The sequence below is a fragment of the Mytilus edulis genome, chromosome 10 (genome assembly GCF_963676685.1).
Source record: "Mytilus edulis chromosome 10, xbMytEdul2.2, whole genome shotgun sequence".
Classification (NCBI taxonomy): domain Eukaryota; kingdom Metazoa; phylum Mollusca; class Bivalvia; order Mytilida; family Mytilidae; genus Mytilus; species Mytilus edulis.
This window is the reverse complement of record NC_092353.1, coordinates 29,227,933-29,248,133: the sequence shown is the minus strand read 5'-3', so window position 1 is coordinate 29,248,133 and position 20,201 is coordinate 29,227,933. Positions and strand designations below refer to the sequence as shown.

At 32.1% G+C, this 20,201-nt stretch overlaps 1 protein-coding gene across 1 annotated transcript; it reads right to left on the bottom strand.

The window, feature by feature from the left end:
• Positions 1-1,513: 1,513 nt before the first annotated feature.
• Positions 1,514-18,386, bottom strand: LOC139490841 (organic cation transporter protein-like). The gene is made up of 11 exons (XM_071277908.1): positions 18,320-18,386; positions 17,396-17,544; positions 15,102-15,315; positions 14,422-14,525; positions 13,323-13,477; positions 11,864-12,032; positions 10,935-11,147; positions 8,941-9,170; positions 6,913-7,094; positions 5,291-5,442; positions 1,514-1,712 (listed from the first exon to the last, which is right to left on the bottom strand). Exons 2-11 carry the CDS (start codon positions 17,536-17,538, stop codon positions 1,610-1,612), a joined length of 1,665 nt encoding a protein of 554 aa, XP_071134009.1. The 5' UTR covers positions 17,539-17,544; positions 18,320-18,386; the 3' UTR covers positions 1,514-1,609.
• Between the last annotated feature and the right edge of the window lie 1,815 nt (positions 18,387-20,201).

The window sequence follows — 20,201 nt, the reverse complement described above, 5'->3', positions numbered from 1 at the left end:
GTTCAGGCAGATCAGGTGTCATTATGTTTCTTGTTTTGTAAAATAGCAGAAACAATCTCTCTTGAACTTTCATTAAATATGAAAAATCATAGTGTTATCATAACTTTTCTCCTTTTCTAATCAGATACCGAATAAATTTTTGGTTGACTAAATGTTGTTTTTCAACTTTGCCATATAATACGAGATAGATTGTTAATCAGATAATGCAACGTTTATAAAGAAATGTTTTATGAATTTTTCTATCTTGTTTCGAAGCAAGAAAACGAGTCCCGTGACCACGATCTTTTTCTTTGACTTTTATGAAAGCACAGCATGGGGACTATCTGTTCATATCTTATCGTAAAATTCTATCGCTTAGTTTCTTGTTATTGCAAACAAGACGATTTTCCCTGCTCAATCTTTTCAAAATGTGTTTAGTCCAACAATTTGAAAAAAGATCTTGAAAGTTTTTTTTTTAGCAGAATTTGCCATAGGATTTCAATTACCACGGTAAAGCGTGTTTCCAGTATAGAAGGAAACAAATACTTGAGGAATGAGAATACAGCTAACGCCCCAAAACGGGATACAACAACACATGAAAAGGTCTTCAATTACTATATACACCATTTGATAAAGGTGTATCCAAACTAATGATCGGAACCAAAGAAATCATCAGGGCCAATCGGATTGTCTGGTTGTTTCTTAAAGGCACCAACACCAGCGTTAAACCTTATTTATGAGGCCTCATTACAAGAAGGTTAATAACGAAAGAATGGAAAAATACGAAAAGTAAAATATAAAGCATTAATGGCCAACTATTCCCTTGGCAGACGCACTGCGCGGATCCACGTTGTTAAAACCTATATACCACTTTATTGCTATAAAAAAACTCTGATAAAAATGCAGTTAAAAGACAACTTAATAGAATTGAGAATTGAAATATGGTAAGTGTAAATGAGAAAAAAAACGACCAAAAAACATCCCCAGGCCACCAATAGGTCTTCAACGGAACGAGAAAATCTCGGGTTTTAGCTGGCCCAACAATAATAGATACTACTTCAGCAGAATTGACACCATCCTAAATTCCGAAACACATAGATGAACTAAAATTTTAAACTTGTTGTTCTGGAATTGGACGTGTACATTACTTCGGCAGAATTAAGAATGATCTGTAAGATTTCAAACCTCCTCTGATAGCTCTAGTCAATATGGTATAAAATAAACACACAGCTTAACGCACAATAAAAGACAATTTAAAAGAAGTTCAAGTCTGGTGTTAAAATATATAAAAGAAGACCCGTTGCAAATGGATAATTATCTAAAGAAGGACTACTAGCAGTTTTTCTTCTTTTTTAATTAAGTTGTATTGCACCTTTCCTGTTAACAATTTACTCGTTATATAAGTTGTTCACATACCAGCTCCTCAGTTAATTTGATCAAAAGGTTATGTGTTCATTTTATTTGTAATCATTAATATTTTAAGAAGTGATCTTAAACAATGTCATCTAAATCTTTCATTTCATTAGATATTAAAAAGTATAAATAATATTTATTAAACATGTAAATATATATAAGAAATGTACATTTTATTTTGATGCTTTCAGACCTTTAAATATATTTGTTTTAATTTTCAAGATGAAACAGTGTATATTTTCTCCTTTTCGTTTTCACCATTGGAGAGGTATTCTTTTAGTTTGTTGTTTTCTTTATCTGTATCGTCGAGATCTAATTTTCTACAAATAGAAAGAACAATTCTTTATAAAACAATGATTATTTTAATGTACACTTCTAAGAAAAATATGGCAAAAAAGTAACACAAATACAGAATAATGGGGCATCTAAAGATACAAAAAATAGGGCATTCAAATACAAAGAAAATGGGGCATTCAAATATAAAGAATGGGGAATATAAAGGGGCACTCAAATATCAAGAATGGAAATAAATGGAGACTCAGATACGAAGATTACAGACCCTTTAAAAAAAATCAAAATTAACTCATAGAACAAACTTTCAATGAGAATAAGAAATCAGCATTGACATAAAAAAAAATGATTAGAAAAAAGTCAAAACTTTTCTTTATCATATATTTCAATGATTTTATTAGCAACAAAACTTGCCAAAAGAAAATAAATTAGTGCCATTTAATTATAAAATTATAAAGTTATTCTACATAGAACGTGTTATTAACATCTGCATAACTTCATAATGTACCTACAACCTACATGTATTGAGCAAAATCTACACAACTTGTGTTTTCTACAATAACATGCAAGGCTTAGCAACCCAAAATAATAACAAAAAAAGAAAATATGATACAATGAGAAGTAAAAAGAGAAGTCAACTTCACATCAACATCTCTAATAGTAAGAAGTGGGCAATTTTGGTTTGTACCGCGATGCAGTTTACATGGCGAAGAAACAATGAAGATTGATTATACAGTTAAACAAAAGGTTTTATGTTATCACCTTCTACATTCACTGCAGCCACTTGCAACCCCATTTCAAAATTGCCATGCATTCGGAGGACATATAATGTATATTGAATTACACAACCTTCGATCAGTGCTTAAAGTCTGACGCAAAACAATAAGACAATTTCCTGACCACTGCTAGATTGTTTCTTCTCTATGTATAAGCAGAAACTGTAACAATTATTCCCATTTTCTTTACTTTTATAAAATTGAGAATGGAAATGGGGAATGTGTCAAAGAGACAACAACCCGACCAAATAAAAAACAACAGCAGAGGGTCACCAACACAGAGCACGCAAAGAGGAAGACTGTCACTTTGTATATAGGGGGATGTTTTGTCAGATGTTTAAAAAATAAGGAGATGTGATGTAATTGTAAATGAGACATCTATCATTCCAAGTGCAAATGAAGTTTATGTAAACAATTATACGGCAACCGTACATCATTTTTAAAAAAGCAAGAAAAAAAACTCATACCGTATAGTTGCCTATACAATGCATCGAAATGTTTGTGTTTGTGCGGATTTTTTTTTGGCAGTCGTTATTTAATTTTACTTTTTATGTACATTGCAAGAAAATAGCTGTTATCAGTTATTCATGACATTAAATAGTTGCCTTTCGAGTACATTCCAGAAATCAACAAAGTGGAATTGAACTCTTCATCGTGATTATTTTCTGGAGGCTATCAGATTTACTTTGTACAAAACTTCATTTTCGCTTCAACATGCCTTTCATCAAACCTACTATCAAATGTACCTTTTGGTCAATTGTTTCAAGAAAACTATACTTTAATTGTACTTTGTGCTATATATCGATAAGTTTATTGAGCCCTTTTCAAACTTTTGATGTTTTTTCTTACGTCGTTTTGCATATTCCTGTCCGAAATCCGGAGCTCATTATTTTGTGGTTGTTAATTGCTGCTGTATATTATATTTTTTTTCTTTTTATTGATTTGTACATAACTCGTTAGGTTTTTTTTCATTTAAATTGTTCTGTCTTATATATTCTATTTATTGAAGATCAGAAATATTTACTAATGGAGCAGAGTGTGTCACATGCAGACAATAAAAATCACAGAGCTGATCAAGTTTCAAATAGTGTTATTGTTTAACTTTATTGTGTTAGTGTATCATTTTGATATGATCAGCATCCAGATATAATAATACTGCAAATCACCTTCCACATAACATATAACTAAATATTACTATATCAGTGGTTTTAGAAATCTCATATGTAACCATGCAGTATGAGAATTTACCCTTCAAGTTTACTTTGCAAGTGTTAGTGCAAACTGCATAACTCATAATTGTCGTACATAACCGAACTGGTGTGTGGTAATCTGCAGAGGAGTTCAATATACAGGTCGTTAAACTGGTATCATTCTTTTGTCGTGTGTTACATGCAGATCTTTACCAGGACATTGATAAGCACTGATAAAAGGCAATGGTGTAAAGGTGTAACGTGCGATCGGGAATGGTGTGAATGAATAGTTTGACATTTAAAACTATGCAAAATATTGAAAAGAACTGATTTTCATGAACAAATTTACAATATTGCGATCCCAATTCATTTAAAAAAAACCAAGAATGTGTCCTCAGTACACGAATGCCCCACTCGCACTATCATTTTCTATGTTCAGTGGACCGTGAAATTGGGGTAAAATCTCTAATTTGGCATTAAGATTTGAAAGATCATATCATAGGGAACATGTGTATTAAGTTTGAAGTTGATTGGACTTCAACTTCATCCAAAACTACCTTGACCAAAAACTTTAACCTGAAGCGGGACAGACGAACGAACGAACAGACGGACGAACGGACGCACAGACCAGAAAACATAATGCCCCTCTACTATCGTAAGTGGGGCATAATAAAAACAAAAATGTGTCCCCAGTACACGGATGCCCCATCCGCACTATCATTTTCTAGATTCAATGGACACTGAAAGTGAGGGGAAATTTCTAATTTGGCAATATGAATAAAATTAGAAGGATCATATCATAGGGAACATGTGTACTAAGTTTAAAGTTGATTGAACTTCAACTACCTCGACCAAAAACTTTAACCTGAAGCGGGATACACGGACGAACGAACGGACAGACGGACGCACGAACAGATGGACGGACGAACGGACGCACAGACCAGAAAACATAATGCATATTCGCACGCTTTCTTTGAAATTAAATTGCATTGTGGTGTAATGTGTAATGTGTAAGGTGTATGGTGCAAAGTGTAACGTGTATGGTGAAATGGCACAGGGTGTATGGTGTTAGTGGAAAGTTTAGACCATCAAAGTCCTGTACTTTCTCACTAGTTCAAATTATTATGACGTCTTGAAAGGATATTTTATTTTAGTTTTTGGCTTTCACCCCTAAACCCAATCCTACGACGCAAAAAAAAAGCGTCAAAGCAAAAAATAGAACAGCCTTGGAAGGCGTCATAATTATTTCGACTATTTGCTCACCAGAAATAATGCTGGGAAATACAATAAATGTTTAAATTAATCTGTTGTTAACGGGATATAGTCTAGTATTATAAAGGTTTTCGTCCCCTTTCATAGGTAACACCTGCCTCATATTAATTTAAGTTTAGAAACATTAGATGTAAATGAACTTTATGACTTCATTGCTTCTCCGTTATATTGTTGTTATAATATGATTTTTTATTCATCATTTATATTCAAATTGCACTTGAATGATTGCTATATTTATGTAATATTAATACTCAATGCAGTGAATTGTATCTGGTAGGTTTATTTTCATTTTCATCAAATGCAATAGTTTGAAAGCATTATGAATATCAACCCTATTAAAACATATGAAAGAAGTATAAACAAACTTACTTTGTAAAATCTTTGGCTTCTCTTACTGTTTCAGGTAATTTCCTATTAAGGGTTTCCGGAAGAAGCAGACAAAGAAGTCCCGCAGAAACTGAACAACCACCAAATATAACTAATGGTAAAGCTTGTCCAAATTTACCTCCAACAACATCACCCTATAATATAAAACAGACAGTCTATGATTAACTGGTATATATTTCAACTTCATCTGTTTAAAAAGAAATATGAAACGTTTCCGATGGGTGTCCTATTATTAAGAATTTGATTGTGACGTGATGTTCAACGCAAAAAAAAATTAAGCGCTATCATCATTCATGTAACCTTTTTTGGTTTCATTTATAAAGTATATATAATTATATAACTAATGCATGTGTATATTTAAACGATGAATATACCAAGTCGGCTTGTAATGCTGATCAGATTCTGAAATCTAAGGTTGATTGAATTGATCAGGTAGGCCATGTAAGGCATTTATTTTTGAATTATTTAAATAACTGACAGTTTCTTTCCGTAATCAAAACGATCAAATTTGCAGGAAACAATATGATGCTCCTTCTTAATTAACTTAAAGCTCTGTGACAAACGAGACCGGAAGAAAGAAAGAAATTTCTACGCAGATGCGGGAAAATAAAAAGAGTAAGAAAAAGTTTACGATTTTGAGTTTATAAGTAATAATAAAATTATTATATGAAAAACAATGTCACCATCGTTTACCAGCTGACAAGATTGCTCTGGAATAAAACTACAAGACATACATGATGTAAATATTCCTGTGTTAGTTAAGCCCAAATAAACAGTATGTATGTTGTAACAGCACGACACTATGAAATCTGCTACATTTTATGTGTCCTGAATTTTGTATTTACGACAGATGCGCGTTTCGTCTACAAAAGTTAAAAAGGCCAAATAAACTACGAAGTTGAGTAGCATTGAGGACCTAAATTCTGTTTAAAGTGTCTTGTAAGTATGTTTCAAGATTTCATCGATTTATGACTATTGACCAGCAACATACCCCATCGTTGCCTTTATTTGGAACGTCTTATAAACATTACGTTTTTTGATTTAGTTAAGCCTTCCAATTGATATTTTATTGTGTGGCTTTCTATGCTGTGATGTTATGCTATTGTTTCAGAAAAAAGGAGAAAGTTTGGTACCATTAAACCTTTTAATCCCGCTGCAAATGTTTGAACCTGTCCTAAGTCAGGAATCTGATGTACAGTAGTTGTCGTTTGTTTATGTAATTCATACGTGTTTCTCGTTTCTCGTTTTTTATATAGATTAAACCGTTGTTTTTCTCGTTTGAATGGTTTTACACTAGTAATTTTAGGGCCTTTTATAGCTTTTTTTTCTCGGTTTGAGCCAAGGCTCCGTGTTGAAGGCCGTACATTGATCTATAATGATTTACTTTTATAGATTGTTATTTTGATGGGGAGTTGTCTCCTTGGCACTCACACCACATCTTCCTATATCTATTGGACATCAATATCAAAACACGTGGTAATAGTGACCAATTTTATAACAATTTAATATCCGTAAACAAAATCGAATTTAACTTGAATAAAACAGCATTTATTAATATCCCGATTAATTACTCGTCCAGTTAGGTAAGAAATATAATAACCTACTGATTGAGCTACATAAGGAGCAACCATTCCACCAATTCTTGCAATACAGGAGCTTAAACCCATTCCACTGTTTCGGACCACAGTAGGATAAAGTTCCATAGAGTAGATATAAATAATTGCGAAAGCTGCAGCTGAACCCATTTTTCCAATGATGGCTAAAGTAAGGGTCAGTGGTTCCAATTCTGAAATTAGAAAAAATCATAATGATAATAAATAAAAGTTTATACAACATGTTTCAAACATAAAAATTCACATGAAGCGTATGATCCAAAGTTAATACCGACACAGCAGACCAAAGCCAATTAACTAATAAAACCTCAATGTGTTGACCTTAATAGACCACTTGATAAGAGAATTACAAGCGTGAACAATGATTAGAGGTAAAATGAGAATACCTTCAAGACAGTTTGTATATAATGCATAAAACATAAATATAGATACTATCTTAAGTTAAATAAACAATGAAATTCGTTCCTTCATAAGCGCTCAATTTTTGAGTGTATGTATAATCTAATGACACAATGCTTATGAATGAACAATTTCAACCTGCAACTTGTGGACATCGAGTCTTGAAAGACACTTTATTTATTTTTTCACTATTCAATAAAACTTCACATCTACTTATTTTGTTATTGTAACTTTCATAACCTTCCAATGATTTTTATTGACGGGACAACAATAGTTCCATAGTATAACAAGGGTAACTAGTAATGTTGAACCAATTGAAGGTTTTAGAACCTTATCCGTAATAATAGAACAAAACATAGTCCACATGGTCCAATTACCACGACACAAATTCTTGTAGTCAACTGAAGTGGGATTTAACATACACTTAGTTACACTTCTTTTATGGTCCCACTTCACACAGAAGACCACGAATATGTCCCAACTGTTGTTACCATTATATCGTCATCCTTTTCTCGATTAAGACATGTTTGAATTGGTAATTACAATGAGTAATATGACGAGTGTCACTATTGGAACAGGATCTGGTGACCCTCCCGGAGTGCATGATATCATCACCAGCTTTTCAGTGTGGTTCTTGTTGCTCAGTATTTAGTTTCAATGTGTGTTTGTGGATTTTAATGTTCTATTTAAATGGCAGGTTTAAACACAGATTATTAAAAATTAAACAGAAATAAATAAGCATTAATGCAAGATATACACAAAACTTCAGGTGAGCGAAACAGTGTCTTAGAAACCTTTTGATTTGTTATGTCGTTGAAAGCGTCTTTTTTCGACTTGCGAGTTTTGACTGTCCCCTTGGTATTTGTTAGTTGTCAGTTAACTGCGAGTACTTTCAGATCTGTACCTAGTGTCTTTTTGTTGTTGGGATGTACCAGTACTTGTCCACGTTGACTTGTATTTTTATCCATCTGATGAGATAAGCCTTTTTCAACTGATTTTTATAGTTCGTTCTATTTTGTACTGTTACACCACTATCCCAGGTTGGGGGAGGGTTTGGGATCCCGCTAACATATTTAACCCCGACAAATTCAGTATGTATGTTAGGAGCCAGGTCAGGAGCCTGCAATTCAGTAGTTGTCGTTTGTTTATGTGTTACATATTTGTTTTTCGTTCATTTTTGTACATACATTAGGCCGTAAGTTTTCTAGTTTGAATTGTTTTACATTGTCATTTCGGGGCCATTTATAGCTGACTATGCGGTATGGGCTTTACTCATTGTTGAAGGCCACACGGTGGCCTATAGTTGTTAATGTCTGTGTCATTTTGGTCTCTTGTAGAGAGTTGACAATCATACCACATTTTCTTTTTTATATATAATTTCAATACGGGGGGTGTGTTTTTTTAGTTTCAGTTTTTTAACGCTATCAATCAAACATTTTGTTCATTTATTTAACCTTTCAGGTATGGGAAGAATCTGGATTCAGAAAGTGTTTTGTCAGCTGATTGACTAGAAAAAAATGTCTTCATTTAATTTGTGATCCGAACATTAAAAAAAAACCTCCCCTTTTGAAGTTAAATTGCCGTTCCCTAAAACTTCTGATGTGTAACAAAACTTCTCACCATCACCTCCATATAGAACTGTAAATATTGTACATAGACAAGCTACGCCTCCAACAACCATACAGAAACAATGGATTTTTTTTCTTCCAGCGCGGTTTAATGTTGCCATTACTAGCAATTTAGCAGGAACTTCTACGATAGCAAGTATAAAAAAGTTCAGGTAGAAATTTCCACCAATATTGCCTCCAGTATGCATGGTTACTCCATAGTATACCATAGCAATCACTATCCTGAAAGCAAGTTGTGAATAATCTAAAATAAAATCTGAATATTTCTGTAGAAAAAAAGAATATGTGTATTAATTGCTGTAAATAATGGAGAAATTATGTTCTATTTCATTTCTTCGAAGAAGGTTATTATTTCATAAAGAGCTTGTTAAGTCCTGTGTTTTATATCATGATTTCTTGATAGAGACAACTGCTACTCATAAGGTAGTTATTGGAAAAGAGTTACAAGTTGTTAAGCTGGTTAATTCCAATGTCAATGTTTCGGATTCCATTACAAATTGGTATGCTGTCATGTAACTTCTTTGTGATAGATGACCTTAGGTATGTTTCAATTGTCAAAAGCGTAATATTGTGTTTTTCCTCAATTGTGTCATCACCAAATAGTATTTACACAGAGTACTGTGATTCATTGATTTTCGTGGGTTCCAATTTTCGTGGATTAAGGAAAACCTGCATGTTCGTGGATGTTTAATTTTGTGGTTTTGTCGAGGTCAGCATACAAGCCTTTAGATTTTTTTTTATTTGTTGAACATTTAATTTCGTGGTTCTCAAGTACTCACGAAATCCACGAAAATTGGTATCCAACGAATAATAATGAATCCACAGTATCATGATGGAAGCCAAAGTAGAGCAAGATCTTCTCAGCCTCCCGAAGCACCTGAGATCCACCCAGTTAATGTTTAGGGAGATAGTGTTGCTCAGTGTACAGTTATCTTTAAAGTACAAATGAACTTTGTTGTCTCTTTGTGGTTTTATTTGCCATGACGTATGAGTCTGTTTCACTTATTCCGTCTTATTTTTGCGATCTGTTTAGATTGAATATGTTCACAGTTGCTTGTCAACGTTTTTGGTTATAAGATAAATTATTTAATAAAACTGAGAATGGAAATGAGAAATGTGTCAAAGAGACAAGAACAAAGAGCAAATATATTTACAAAAGGAACTATAAAATGCATACAAAATAAAAAGACAAAACAGAAAAGGAAAAGAAATACACCGTATTTCAAAATGTGCATTATACTGGCATGCATAGCCTGGTGTTCAAATATATATCATGAGCTTATTGAAAATTATAGGAACTAAGACGATTAAAAGATAAAAAAGCACCAAGAAAACACCAAAGAAATCAAAGAGCTGGCAGATACTGTCCATATGATTTTATGGAATGGTAGACCATATTTAAAACGACAAATTGGGCTGAAATAGCATATCTGTCGTTAGAAGAAACCATTGGGTAAAATGAATAAAGAATTTGAAGACAAACACATGACCAGCAATAAAAGCAAGCACGCCACTTGAAGGATAAATTAAATTCAATCAGCAAGAGACCACGAGGTAATACTAAATAAAAATATCTTGAAAAAATTTAAACATTTTGATTATAAGAGACAAGATGGTTCAATTGATTTCTAATGACCATGAATCAAAAGAAGTTGAAAGACAACACCATGTCAAAATGGTTAAAACAAAGACAGGAAAATGTGACACACTGTCGAAATATCGTAAGGGAACGTAGAAGACCATACAAAACAGTTTCGATAGTGAATTAAAATAGCTGAAAAAAATCCGACATGAAAAAAGAAAATATAATCAATGAAAATGACGTAGAGTTTACTTCTAGGTCCTTTGAACTCTGACTAATAGTTGTCTCATTGGCAAACATATCACATCTCCATACTTTTATACAGACACCTATGATATTTGATATCTACGCAAAGTTAAATATCAAATATTTCACATTTTTTTTGTACTTCTTTGAATATTTACCAGTTCCATAGAAGTATGATCGTTCTCTTAGTCATTTCTAAGGTGGAAAACAAGTGATACACGTTTGCCGTCTTGGGAGTCTGCAATGTCTTTTCATCAATTATTCTAGATGGGATCTTTTTCTTGTTTACTTTTGCTATTCTTTGTATAATTTTTTCAGCATCATCATATTTTCCCTGGCTCAATAGCCATCTGGACGATTCTGGTATCATCCTATGAGGAATTTGAAACATTTAGATATCTAAGATCTAAGAACGATAAAAGTATTATTGGTAAAAGTTTTTTTTTTTTGCTAAAGCAGGCGTCCAAGTCCTCAGATTGTACGGTCATGAATATTTTAACTTTTAATATGCGTTTAAGAGAGAGGCGAAAGTTACCAAAGGGAAATTCAAACTCATAAGACAAAAATAAACTGACAGTTTTATGGCTAAAAAAATACTAACAGACAAACAATAGTACTTAAAAAAATACTTAGAATACTAAAGACTGCTTATACGTTTTGTTACTCTTTTATTCTATGTTATTTGTTTTAGAATGATTAACTACAAATATATCTCTATACTAAGATATTCAATTAGGATCAAAGGTAAACTATAAAAACAACGTTTAATAAGTCATCAAAGACATGACATACAAATAACTTTTATTTTGAAACAGCTTTATCCAGATACATCTTACCATCTCAGTTTAAGAGAGAGAAAAAAAACATATGAAAAAGCATATGAAATGCAAAAACGTCATAGATGAAGATATGAATAGCCGACAAAATAATAAGACAATATAATAGAAAAACACAGTAAATGAAGAATCCTTCCATGGTACAAAATCAGTGAATGCACAATAACAAAACAATATGCTTAGTATGCATCATGACGACACAATGGAAAAAGTAATGACATAATTAATGAAAATAGAAGGTGTAAACTTACCACCAATAGAATAAGAAAACAACAAATGGAGCACCTACTGCCAGCTGTACATAAAACCAGTTACGCAGAAGATAACCCATTAATGCTATATACATTATACCAAACGCAAAGAAAATATGTATAGGAATACCAGTAAGAACCCTCTTTGACGGTCCAACATATTCCAAACCTTTCCAGAAAAAATAGAAAACATATGAGCATGAGTTGATTCTGTCTATTTTCCCTTTTGCATTGTGTTTTTGTTTTATTTCAATTATAAATAGTTAATGGTCATAGTGTACATGATGCATGTCTTTAATGGAAGGTGGATCCTTTAATAGGTTTAAAAGAAATAATACATAATTATAGTGCAGCAAATCTGTCATAAAATAACATCTAACTTGTAAAAACATGATTTTAAAATGTTAGTGTTTAAAGCACTTTGTAAATATGCAAGATTATTTTGTCTGCAAAACGAATTGAACTTGACAGGCAAATGGTGGCCAGATCATCTTAATTATTACACATTAATTTAAGCATTATAGCATGCAAATATTAATCACATTAACATCATGTGGCTGTCTCAAGTAATACACCTATAATGTTTGTTATTTAGAGAACTTAATGTTGGTTACAACTAAAGAGATAATTTTATTGTAATTTGATTGGCGGCAGCATTAATTGGTGATTTGATGATCTCAAATTAAGTTTTGTGGTGTCGGGTCGGAGCTTGCAATACAATATTGTTATCTCCATTCTAATAAAACTGACAGAAAACAACGTCAACGCCTGGGCGTACATTTTCATAGCAATGATGTGAATTAATGCCATGAAAAAGTAAAGTAACAAAAATACTGAATTCCAAGGACAAATCAAAACAGAAAGTCCCTTATTAATTGGCAAAATTAAAAGCTCAAACACATCAAAAGAATGGATGATATCTGTCTGGATTTTCCAAATCAAAATGAACTTTACAAACGATGTTGCATTAGAATGTTAATTATTGATATTCTGTGACTCCTTTAATTCATTTACAACTTGTTCCTTCTCTACGTGATTAAACTTCAACTTTAAATTGTTTAGGACTGTATATTGACCTCTGGATGTTTTGAATGTTTTGCTTGTTTGATGTCGCATGACGTGTACGTCACATCTTCATGCAATAATCATAATTGGATCGTTGTAAAAACCAAAATTATCAAATTGTAATTTAGAAAAAAGACGCTCTGAATGTCACCAAAAACGTTAAAATGCCAAATCAAGATAGTTGAAACATATTTTATTTGCTTAAATGTGCAAAAGGGATGAGACACAAGTTAATCAAACTTATATAGTCTTCTCCCAAATCAAGAACGTTGAAGAGCAATGAGGACAACAATTCCGAAAAGTATTTTCAAACAAAGTTAAGATAATTTCAACATGTAGTAGAAAGTCTTGATGGTTTGGAACAATTCAAAGTTTTGAATACATGCATACATACTCATGACACAACAGATCATAAATCCACCGTGATGTGCAGCACCAATCATAAACTCAAGTATTACAAATACTAAAAAGCTCTGCGAGAAAGCAACGCCAACAGCCATTACTAATGTTATAATGGTTGATAACAAAAACGTTTTCTTTCTGCCAATTCTGTAAATAAAAACGGTAAATAAAATTTTAAAAAAGATTATAATTTTTGTTTCTATCATGATATACTGAGTTGTACTGTGCGTATTGTCGTGTTTGTTTTTATTCTACATTGACTAGAGGTATAGGGGAGGGTTGAGATATAAAAAACAACATGTTAAACCCCGCCTTATATTTGCGTCTGTCCCAAATCAGGAGCCTCTGGCCTTTGTTAGTTTTGTATGATATTTGATTTTAGTTTCTTGTGTATATATCGGCGTTTAATATCACTGATCTAGTATATATTTTTGTGTTGGGCCCAGCTGGAGCACGTCCCCGGAATGGGAGTTTCTCTCTGCATTGATGACCCATTGGTGGCCTTCTCTTTGGTCGGGTTTTCGTCTCTGTGACACATTACCCATTTCCATTCTCAATTTTATATATTTTCGAATTTTTATTGCCTAGATAACGCATGAAAGTTTTTAAAAGAATCGTACTTATAATTTAATACGCCAGACGCGCGTTTCGTCTACATAAGACTCATATGTGAAGTTAAGATCAAAATCGTTAGAAACGAAACAAGTATACAGAAGACCAGCATTGATGACCTACATTTCAAAACGTTGTGCTAAATACGGATAAGGTAATATATGTCTTGGATAAGAAAATCCTTCGTATTTTGAATAATTCATATTTTCGCAGACGGTAAATTGATTAAAATACCCATATCATATACTTTCATGTCAACACCGAAGTGCTGACTACTTGGATGGTGATTCTATCGGGGACAAAACGTCCACCAGCATAAAAGAGAAATATAATATAAGCTATATCATAATTGAACACATAGCTGCTTCTTATCACTTTAACATATATTTGTATTTTAAGAAATCTCTCTCTCTCTCTCTCTCTCTCTCTCTCTCTCTCTCTCTCTCTCTCTCTCTCTCTCTTCCAGTCAAGTTTCTTACTTGTCTGACAATATACCAAACGAGATATCACCAACGAGAACTCCTCCATAAAATATCATTTGAGCATGAGAGGTTTTAATTGCATCATCGCAAACAAAGTTCATCTGTAAAGAAGCAACACATCAAAAAATGTATATTAAATATATCTGTAAAACAAGTTCTCTCCAATTATATTTCATTCATAAATATCCTGTCCCTCATGAAAGTTGAAGTGCAACACCATCGTAAAGTGAAATAAAACTTAATCAGTGCTCACTTAATTGTATTATTTTAGGTTCCTCGATTAGATAGCGTCAACCTAAAATCTCTGTACCCAATTTTCTCTAATATCTTTGTCAATTTATTTTTTCATTTCTTTGCATCAAAAATGATTCTTGATCCTATCCGACGAGTTTGTCTTCTAATTCCTAAATCTAACATGCTTATCTGAAAAGCAGCAAATACCATGATTAAAAGAAAAGCATCAAATACCATGCTTAACAGAAAAGCAGCAAATAATATGCTTAAAAGAAAAGCAGCAAATAACATGCTTAACAGAAAAGCAGCAAATACCATGCTTAACAGATAAGCAGAAAATACCAATTATCAAGTATTTTTGTTGGCTCCAGGCTCAGCTCGTTATCACGAGAGCACCGAGGTGGTCCATATGATTTTATTGGAGAACTAAATATGACACAGACCTTTGAAGTGAAAGTTTCATGGAAAGTGTTGGTATCATACACCCATTTAGAACATTTGACCATGTCTCTGGTGTTATTTCTGTACTGGTAGTAATGGCAGCGATCATACTTGTGGATCTCATCATGAGATGGTGGAATTGTTCTGTTAATTATACTGGAATGCTGGTTGTTCTGCACATTGTAAGTATCATTGTTCAAACCAGGTATCTGACATCTGAAAATTAAATATTATATATTTGTGCAATTATTAAAAAGATAAGTAATTTACATGGTAATTTTTTTTTATAGACCTGAAAAATATAAATATCTGTACCAATTGTTCATATTTTCCTTTTCTATTAAAATAAATATTATCTTAACTATAATAACAATAGATACCTACGGTATAACTTTTTTATATATTGGTATATATATTAAAACAAGTTTCAAAATGAAACTAAAAAAGGTCAATTAATTTTTCATCAAATTTTTCTTGGTTGTAAGTTTCAAAGGCAACACATATTCCTCGATGCCTACATAAAAGGCAACATAACAATTTTTACTTAATTGTAATACGAAGATATCCACTCATTACCAAAACATGATTCCAACAGAAGAAATTTAATGCAAAGTGATACTTCATATCCATATTTTTACATTTATTCATTTATAATGCTTACAAGTTTAGGAACCATCTATTTTAATATTTCGATTAAGCTTAAGAATATAATATTTCGAAGTTTCGTTGAAATCTGGTTCGGATATTACTTAAAAAAATAACACGAGTAAAAAATCAATAAATTTAAAATGAGTATAATCAAACGAAACTCTGTTGAAAAATTATGTACTGAAAATAAGTAGTTTTTGATAATTACAATTTAAAAAATTCACAACCAATCAGTGTCATCAGCTAAAATATTGACAAAATGAGTAAGGGTACAGAGAAATGATTTACCAAAAATTATAATATACATTCCATATAATTTTTTCTTTCCAAAATTCTTAGATATGTGGTTTTTTTTCAATAATTTATAACAAAAGAATTGAAATAATATGATTTTTGTTCTGGGCACAAAAATCCTTAAGGAATTGACAGCATGGACAATTAGACACGTTAAGGCAAGACATTTTTTTTTCTGTTCGCCTTTTTCATTTTTAGCCATCGCGTTGTCATTTTATTTCGATTTATGAGTATACCTGTAACAGTTCTTCTGGTAACTTTTGCCCCTCTCTTAGCAAACTTTCTAATTTAAACACAAAGCAATGTTTTTAAGGTTTTCTTTTATTAATAAGATTGGTCCAAATAACAACAATAATAATATGGTTTGAATGCAAATAAGATAAATATCAACCAACGTTCAAATGAAGTAGAAAGCAATTCATATTAATCGAAAGTATGAAAAAATAATAATTGTGAAACTGTAATGTTTTTACAATAGCTCAAAAATTGGGAAAAATTGATTAAGATTGGGGAAATCTTTAAAATGGGGTACTTTTAAATGGTCGTAGAAAAAACGAAATACACCACCATAGATCTTTTCCTCATCAGTTATTTTTTAAAGTCATAAAAACTCAAAATTCAGGTTGAGAAAAACAGTTTGATTATAGAAGTTTATGACTCCTTGGGTGTATATCCTTAAAATGATTTTACACATGTCATATGTGGGGCCTTTCATAGCTTGCTGTTCGGTGTGAGCCAAGACCCCATGTTTAAGACCATACTTTGATCTGTGATGGTTTACTTTTACTACAATGGAGAGTTGTTTCATTGGAACTCATATCACATCTCCTTATATCTATATGTTTATAAATCGTATAAATACACTGTTTTGTTCATGGTAGTTTTTGGAAGAAACATTAATTTGATGGGAAAGATTGAAATCTCAAAATAAGCTTTCATATTAGCTGATCACTTGTGCACGTATCTGCTCCACTTTTTAACGGTTGTGGATTTATGTTTATCTTAATGTGTCAATCATTGGAATAATTAGTAAATTGGTATTGAATGTAGATGTGTAATAAGTTTTATATTTTCTTCTTTCTTGTTTAGCCCGCAGTTTTTGGAACTAGGGAAAACTGACTATCTCGGTGTCAGATTTATATATTTTGGTAGGGGCGTGTCTATCTTCGGATTGTTAGCTTAGCGGGTGTAATACAACTCAGGGTTTATATGACCTTGTCCTGATATGATTATGTAATATTTGTGGCTGAACTTTAACCATCTACAAATCCTACTCCACCGTCCCCTTTCATCTTCATTATCATTTAATAAAAGTAAAATTCATAATCCAACAATATTTAATCTAAAATCGTACCTGTGATCTGGAGCATGCATAACAAAGACCAACATCATCATATAGCATCCCGTACTGATAGATGGTAAACATAGCAACAAATAGAGACGTTTCTGGTAGTATCCAAACTCACCGATGTGTTTTAAAATGTCATCAAATTTCATACTTGCCTATAACAAAATATGTCTGCGTCATCATATAAATATACATATTTTATTATCATAAAGAAAAGTATAATGTTGCAGAGACATATACAAATAAATTACCATAGAAAGTATGAAACATAAATACAAGTGTAAAGAAGCTACATAAAGTGTTTACCCAGGAGAATCGACACATTTTATAATCATGTGTATAAATGTGCACAAATTGCTAGATAAAAAAAATAAAAAATAAGAAAAATACCAAACTCCGAGGAAATTTCTAAACAAAAAGTTCCTAAACAGATGGCAAAAGGAAAAGTTCAAAAACATCAAACGAATGGATAACAACTGGCATAATCCTAACTTGGTACAGGCATTTTCTTTTGAAGAAAACAACCGTTGAATTAAATCTGGTTTTATAGCTAGCTAAACCTGTCACTTGTATGACGGTCGCATAAAGTTCTATTATATCATATTGACAACGATGTGTGCATACAACAATTAGACATAATAGGTAAAAATGTCAAATATAGGGATACAGCAGTCAAAATTGTGTTATAATCTTAACCACTATAATAGACGGGTTGTTGCTATTCATAGGAATTCGAACATATAATAAATTACATTAGTATTATGCATATTATATGATTTAGTTTTAGAATGTAACATACATGTAATAAAAGTCTTCTGAACTTCAAGCTGTAACCTTACATGAAATATCATATACAAAAAAATATATATATATGCAACTTATATCAAAACTGTTATTATTTCCAATAACATGTAATATATAAATAAATACCTTGAAATGATAAAATTTAAATTATGTTTGTCAGACGTCTGTGGCTGATGTCCTTGATAAAATTGTCATACTTATTATGAACCTATCTAACATGTCTAAGGTAGTCAAACAGATATAAAATTTCATCTTTACAACGATACTATGCCTTGTTTATCCTCCACTGGTATTTATGGCCTCTTTACCGCGGAAATTCTTATCATTTCACAATTACTATGCATAATCTACTCCAAATTGAAATATAATAATTTACATTTATTTCTTGTGCCTGGGGAAAATATAAATATTTGTTCCCTTAAGAAAAACATATTTCAAGAGGGCATCGCACGAGGAAATACTAGTATGACTTTTCGAGGGTGAACAAATCTTCATATCTCCAAAGGCCAAGGGAAATAATTGTTTTATTCCTCTGCCTATACTTTTATTTTTACCTATTAATATACATAAATGTTTTTATCCGTAATTTTTTCATCGCTAAACACAACATACACAACGAAATGACTTTATTGGAAATCGGTCTGTGAAACAGAAATGTCCACATTCGACATCGTTCAGTGAAGCTGAAAATTTTTCATTGCAAATCCTTCAGTGAAGCAAATTACAACATTATACATCGTTTTAAGAAGTAGAATATCCATATTGGATAGCTTTGAATAAAGCAGACATATCCACATTGGACATCGTGCAATGACGTAGAAATGTCAATGTTCCTTCGACATCGTTATATCATAGATGTAATGACATCTATGGTTATATGAAGCAAAAATGGCAACACTTATTTAGACTTGATATTTTAAAAATATTGTCTAATAAACTTAAGTCTTCTGGCAAATATTATCCAAATAGGCAGTTATGTCCACGTTGTAATGAATTCAAATAACGTATTTTCCAAAGAGACAGTAATATCTAAATAAGAAGATGTGGTATACCTCTGGTATACAAATATTCAGGCCAGTAGGAAAATATCACCAGTCACTTATAACATCAACCATAAAGAAATGAATGTCCATTAAATTAATAAACATTCATCATCTATAAATCTCAAGCGAAAATGAATCATGTTTGGATGTTGACATGCATTAATCGTTTTGCATGCACTCTTATTGGTCAGATTTGCAATTACAATTTAGAAAATGTCGCGTGAAGATTTTTCCCTCTTGGACTGGATTGTAAAATATCAGGAAATAATTGGTCTAGAATTTTAAAGAAACATGCAAATTTCGAAATAAGAATATACTTCATTTGCACGACTTTCCATCTTAATGAAGAAAATAATGTGTTTTACCACATTTTTCCAACAGACCATATTTCTTTATTGGTTTTTTTTCCAACTTTGCCATAAATGAGAAGTTACTCACACAATGTAACCTTCAAAAAGGAATGTGTTATGAGTTGAGAATTCTCACGACTAATATTTGCCAACAGAAAAAAGACTTATCAAAGATACCAGGCTCATAATTGTATACACCAGACGCGTATCTCTTATACAAAAGACTAATCAAAGACGACAGAATAATAAAAAAAGTGATCCCGCCAAATAAAGTACGCTGTTGATGAGCATTTAGGGCCAACAATTCTCTTATCAGACACATTGTAAGGACCTAGAAAATCACTTTACTGCGAATCATAGCTGAAACAGACTGTTCCCGACCTTGTGGATAACCTCAACAACAATAAACAAGAATTAGATGCGATACATCTGAATTACATACAAGTCTTAAAACAAGTCTTAAAGCGGTCAGTGGCTGTATACATCATAAATATTTGAGTAGTCAATACAGGTTAACAACGCCTATGGCATGCTAAAACATGACAAATTGTTGTAAAGGTGGATATATATTATTGTGAGAACAAACGATGTCTGACCTGACACAGTGAAATCTTT